This window comes from Megachile rotundata, chromosome 7, assembly GCF_050947335.1.
Source record: "Megachile rotundata isolate GNS110a chromosome 7, iyMegRotu1, whole genome shotgun sequence".
In the NCBI taxonomy this organism is placed as follows: domain Eukaryota; kingdom Metazoa; phylum Arthropoda; class Insecta; order Hymenoptera; family Megachilidae; genus Megachile; species Megachile rotundata.
Window position 1 is genome coordinate 6,582,977 of NC_134989.1, and position 6,609 is coordinate 6,589,585.

The window sequence follows — 6,609 nt, forward strand, 5'->3', positions numbered from 1 at the left end:
TTAACAATTAAAAAATTTAGGGATTTAATGATTTTGGAATATCAAGATTTAAAGGCCTACACATTTGAAAATATAGGAATTTGAAAACATAGTGATATCGGAATTCAGAAAATTTGTGGAGTAGAAATTTAGGAATTTAAGAATTTGGCAGTGTTATTAAATTAACGAGAGTACAATAAGGAAATGATTGAAACGCCCCATCTAGTACACAAATTTCAACTGTAGTCGAATGAATTGATTTCAACTTTAACATAAATAAAAATCTGATGCTTAATATTGCAAGTGTCCTATAAATACTGTTTCCCAGAATAATAATGTGTCCATCGTCTCATTTACTGCGCGTAAATGATCCCCTATATCTTTCTCATTTACAATCTCTGAAATAAATAATTCGGACACAAACGGTTAACGATGTTTAGACAATTATTACAAACGAGTCTATTAATTCACATGTCCAACAGTAAATTACTTCAGCTCGGAACTATGGATTCATAGTCCTGAAACCGGTTCCGCGGTTCCTAACCCTGACTGCGTATTGTACTTCAATCAGAAAATTTGAATTTAAACATTCAACGTAACTGAAGTTTAAATATCTAAAAGTGCATTTTTACTTTCAGTATTTAGTCTACACTTTAAACAACGAATATCTTTAATTTCGTTTTAAATACACAATTTTTAGCGAACTTTTACTTGGCTAATTTTAATTCTCTAATAATATTGCTAAAATAATACAACTCGTGTTTGATACGCGAATGGTTTTTATTGCTAAATTAAGGGAAATTAAAATTATACTGTTATTGTAAAAAAGTGAAATTGATAAGTACAATTAATTGTCATTAAAAAATAAAAATTAAGTTCTTACTGCAAAGACATTAAATTGTCAAATTAAGTGAAGTTATTTTTCGTTGTAAAATTAAAGAATGTATATTATGTTCAACTCTAATCCATAAATATACAGAAACGATCTAACCACAAATTTTTATTTGACCGACGCAACTTCACTTCACAAATTTTCAAGTGTACTCTAACCTTGCAATAAGTATTCGTCATAACACGCTTTCTGTGCTTCATTGTACAGAATTCTGTTATGTTCGGATTGTATCTTTTAGACGTTTTCGTATCACAATTAACTTTAAATAAAGAGGTGTACATCGATACCGGCGGAGCAACGCTTTTCGTGAAAGTTGTCTTTCTTAATTTTCCGCCAACAGAAATTAAGGAACGCAAACGATCTCGCAATGAAGACGACAATCTTTTCATTTACAAATTCAATAATGGCCAGTCTATTCATTTCTCGATGTCTTCTGAGGAATTGGTCATGAAGATGAAGAGAGTTCCGTTATCAATTGGAGTTTTCAATGTGGAGGACAGTTTTCCTGTCTGTTATCTTCAAACGCATCTCAGCGGATGTGCTTGCGACTTAGTAAGATATCTTTCGTTTAAATTTACGAGTTACGTTCATTAAAAGATTTATATATAAAATATTTATCGGATTAAATTTGTTCTGCGTAAAAATATGAGAATATTGATACGACTTTGTTAAGGAGCAGACGTTTTTGATCATATCAATAAGTGATCAAACTGTAATCGATAATTGAGTACGATTTTAAGTTATAACTAACATATAAATGTTAATAGAACGATCTACTAATTGAAAATTAAAGCTTAATATTTAATTCAAACTTGCTATGTTGAGGACTGAAAGATTATTGCAAGAATTTATTAATTAATGATTAACTTACTGATTGCTAATTGAAATTTTGAATACTGAATAATAATTTAATTTTGAAATTAATTTCGTTTAATCAAAAATAAGAATCGTCTGACCGAATTTAATATAAATAAAAATCAATATTAACTGTTTTGTAATCTCTTTTAATTAATAATTGTAATTTAATTACCAATTTAATTTCTAGATATTTTTATCTACTTTCTATATAATTTATTTTTGGATTTCTAGAAATTTAATTTCTAATTAATAATCGTGTCAATTCGATCAATCATAACTTCAACCAATATTTTTACTCATTTTAATGTTTTATATTAATTAAAAAATATAATTATTAATACAGCTAAAATATCAATCATAAAATTTTTCAAATATTAATATACTAATCATCATATCATTAATTATAGTATACGAGATTCGTCACAATAATTTAATTTTTATATTCTAGGGTTCCCAACGTATTGAAAATCCATCGTCTTTTAAGTTTAGAGGACCATTTGAACTCAGAGATTCTGGACACAGTTTCGCCGGCGAGGTAGATCTTGATATAACAATTTCAAATTTAGGAAGGTATCAAAAATATTTTTTAAAATCAATCAAATAAACCCTAATTTTAAAATCTTGTAATTCATGACACTATCTCCTTATAATTCATAACACATTTTCAAACAATATTTATTTAAATGATGTACATATGGCTGTATATATTACAGTTTTAACTACTTAATACACAAATAGTAAAAATAGTTACCTACTTGTAAATTATATAATCCTTACACTATTTACACCATATTTTATTTCCAATATGTTAAATCATTTTCTTTCACAAAATTGTTTATTTCTTCTAATACCTTGTTTCTAATATTTCTCTCTATAACATTTTCTATAACATTAAAAAATGTTAGAAAACATTAATAATTACTTTATATACTTCAATATTTTAAAATAATCATTAACCTTCTTAATATTCACTTCCTAAATAAAAATTTACCAACTACAACTATTCTTTATAATATGGATTAATACTAATCTACATGAGAGTAAACACATTGAAATTGAATATCTATTTTTCTTGAAATCTTATATCAGTATGTAACATAATTAAATATTTTATTAATATATAATATAAGTAAGTATCATATTAATATATAATATGATTAAATGTTACATTAGTATACAATATTTGCAATATATACAATATTGTTTATAGTTAAATATAAACATTTCAGATGCTTGTTAACATATACCGCTCTCGCGCCCAACTGCTTCTTCTTCAAAACCGAGCCCGAGGGGCCCGAGTATAAATGCAACTTTAAAGAGTCGTCGAAGAAATCGACAGGAATGCTGGGATCATACGCGAGTAATTTAGCAAATAACGGAAATCAGAAGATGAAAGGTGATACCCGTTCACCGGGAATTTCGATCAAAGATATCGCTGGAATTTCTCCGGTGGCTAATCGTCTTGCCGAAGGTAGTCCACCTCCTAAGCCTCCACGTGTTCCCTTGGAAGATCCCTCGACAAAAAGAAAATCAAAGAAAAAGAAAAGAAAGAAAAGATAAAATGATGAATTATTATTGACATCAAAATGCCCATTTCAGAAACTATATAATTCGATAATCAAACCATTCGAAACTCGAATAGAAATGTCAAAAAAAATACTATTTTCAAATGCAGAAATAAAAAGACGAGTTACTTATCGTGTACAGTTATATTCTATTAAATGCTAGGAAATTATTAACTAATTGGCGTTATAAAAGATTTTTAAAGCAGGTAAAAGTATCATAATGTCATATAATTATGGTTTTATTGAATCGATAGTTTATATTCTTGTCTGATGTGTATTTTTATTTGTTTATATGTTTTAGTAGAAATTTACGACTTCTTTCTCTACCAATAAATTTATGAATACGGACAGTGTCTATTATATACATAAATTAATAATTTTAATAATTTTTATGATTTTATTAAGCCTCGTTCACATTCATGGAATAAGTGAATATACAGCTTGCATTGCTTTGTGTTTTACTGAAGAGATATATTTATATATTACATTTGCGTGTGAGTAATTTGTTTTTGAAAATCAGAAACTACATTACAGCCATTACCTTGTTTTTGTCAATAATCCATAATAATTTATAGTCATTAATCACATCATTATAACCTTTTGAACTGAGCACTTTAAATATTTTATGCTCAATAAATTTTCAATACCAGATATAGATTGGTCCAATTTATATTATATTAAATGCAATAAATTTTCAAATTGACATTATTCTAATTTAAAATTGAAAGTGCTGTAAGAAGACTACTGAAATTTGTTAAATTCAAAAAAGTGAAACGTGTAATAATAATATCAATAATAAGAGCAAGGAATAATCTGAGACAACACGGTCGCCATTTAACGCGTGATGTTGCAAACAAAATGGCCGTGCGTTACAAACTACATCGAAAGGCTACTCATATTTCCAATACAATTCAATCTGATCTCAGCTTTTACTAGCTTAATGTCAAAATATTTGGGTTTTAAGTAATAAATATATTAAAAACAATAACTCTAGTTGATATTCTCATTGATTTTCTACTTGTGTACAAATAGTTTCCTTAATCCAAGTTCTTTCTTGATCCATTTTCAATTGATTAATACTACTTACTAGAGGTACTTGGAGTGTATAATATTATAATAACTACACTTGCATAAGTATGTTCAATTAATCGAAAACTTGAGACTTAATTTATATATTGCATTTCTGGCTAATTACAACATGCAATTCATAAAAATTTATAACTATTATTATTATCAATCACTTATCATTGATTAGTAGCTGATGTGTCTTTATAAAATTCAGAAACATATATTTTATGAATGTATTTCAAAGGTACACGTCTCATAAATACCAAAAAATAAACGTTCTCCAAATATATTAAAAATTACACGATTTTTAAATACAGTTAAAAAGTATACATTTTTCAAATGTATTTAAAAAGTATACGATTTTCAAATATACTTAAAACATATTTTTAAAGAAAATTGAGAGAAAGCGAGTGTGATTTAATATTCACATTACCAATTTACATTAAATAATCATAATACCACTGTTTAATATTTATTAACTGAATATGTAAAGCTTTGAATACATTTTTTCTCCCAATAATCTTAATTCAAATAGCACCTTAGGGAATAATATCATAAAGGCAGCTTATGAAACTACATGCATTATAATTTAATAACCAGTAATACTACCGCTAATGAAGGCCCATAAGAAACGAATAGTAGTTAACTTCCTGTCTCCAATATGTTCTCTTAAGTACTATTCCATTTTATTTTTATGCGATACAGTCGAACCTCGGTAACTCCTACCTGCATTAATCTAAAGCATCCATAACGTTACAGCTTTATCTATTTCTTTTCGTTCGATTGTGTAAACCTATGCAAATCGCACATAATTTCACTTTAATGTAAATTATTTGTCATGCAGATATGTTATCTTATTTACGCAGATTAGTTGAGAAAACTCGACCAGTACTCGAATTGTACTTTCATATCGTTCACATCTTTCATAACATAATCAAGCTTACTTGAACATCTGATCGCGACTAAAATTACGGTAGTTCACGAATAAAATTACAGTAGTTCATGAATAAAATTACACTTAATTACACTATTTATAAATAATCTTAATAAGGTGTCAAAGAGTAATAGCGTTCACGGCTAGGTTATGGAAGACCATTGCAAACGTAAACGATTATGTCGATAAAAAACAGTAAAATATTTTAGTTCACGTAGCATTTGCGAGGAAAGCGTAAAATGAACACCCTGTATATTCCAGAGTTAAGAACATTACGTTCTCATAAATCAGTCTCGATTCGATTCAGCATAAATCATAATCGTGTCGTCGGACATATGCAGACATCTTTGCCCTATAGCTCCGTGAGAAAGATTCTCCTCGATGCTGAAGCGCTCTCTCTTCTCATGATATGCCGCTAACTGCTTTTCATACTAAGCTCGCGCGTTTCTTTTAATCGAATCTTGTATCAATCTTTAACACTCTGTAGATCTTACCAACTTACCAATAAAATTGGGTTACGAAGTTACTAGTGAAATTCGACTTTGACGTAATATGTCGACATGTGTCATTTCATTCTTCTTCTTTCTTATGTACATGACTTTGCCTTTGAAAATCAAACTTATACATTAAACTTCAAATTTGTACTACAAATTTAAGGCTGAGATTTATACATCAAACTCGACATTCATATCTATATTTCGATATTAAAATTTAAATCTCTAAGTCAAATTTGACATTTAAATTTGCACATCAAATTTGTACATCAAATTAGATAAAATTTAAAGGATATTCGTATACCGAAATTGAAACTCGAATTTACTCGTCAAGTTTGAAATTCAGATTTATATATTAAAATGGAATGTCAAAGTTGTAACTTAATTCTCAAACTGAAACATACATGTCAAATTTGAAATTGAAATTTATGCATAACATTTGAAGTTCACACCCATACCTTGAAGTCAGACCTTAAATGTATAGGACAAACTTGAAACACATACAGTCAGTGTAAAAAGTATTCGTACAGTAATTAATTTCAACAAAAATGTTGTGAAACGTCATTTATTAACAAAATTTTAACAAATAAAAAATACTTACATATTCTTAGATGTCTATGTATTCTATGTAAGAATGTGTATGTATTTTTTATTTGTTCAAATTTTGTTAATAAATGACGTTTCACAACATTTTTGTGGAAATTAATTACTGTACGAATACTTTTTACACTGACTGTAGATATACGTCAAATTTGAAACTCAACACATACATGTCAAATTTGAAACTGAGATTTATGCATAAAATTTGAAGATCCATAC

The 6,609-nt window shown here is 27.8% G+C and overlaps 1 protein-coding gene across 1 annotated transcript; it reads left to right on the forward strand.

The window, feature by feature from the left end:
- Positions 1-938: 938 nt before the first annotated feature.
- On the forward strand, positions 939-3,427 carry LOC100878948 (uncharacterized). The gene is made up of 3 exons (XM_003699498.3): positions 939-1,423; positions 2,178-2,299; positions 2,959-3,427. Exons 1-3 carry the CDS (start codon positions 1,088-1,090, stop codon positions 3,287-3,289), a joined length of 789 nt encoding a protein of 262 aa, XP_003699546.2. The 5' UTR covers positions 939-1,087; the 3' UTR covers positions 3,290-3,427.
- The last annotated feature ends 3,182 nt before the right edge of the window (positions 3,428-6,609 follow it).

What these genes read in the sequence shown, in the direction of transcription:
- LOC100878948 (XM_003699498.3), top strand. Translation starts at nt 1,088, where the DNA reads ATGTTCGGATTGTATCTTTTAGACGTTTTCGTATCACAATTAACTTTA. An exon ending in GCGGATGTGCTTGCGACTTA is followed by an intron (nt 1,424 to 2,177) that starts GTAAGATATCTT and finishes TTTATATTCTAG; the next exon opens with GGTTCCCAACGTATTGAAAA. An exon ending in ACAATTTCAAATTTAGGAAG is followed by an intron (nt 2,300 to 2,958) that starts GTATCAAAAATA and finishes TAAACATTTCAG; the next exon opens with ATGCTTGTTAACATATACCG.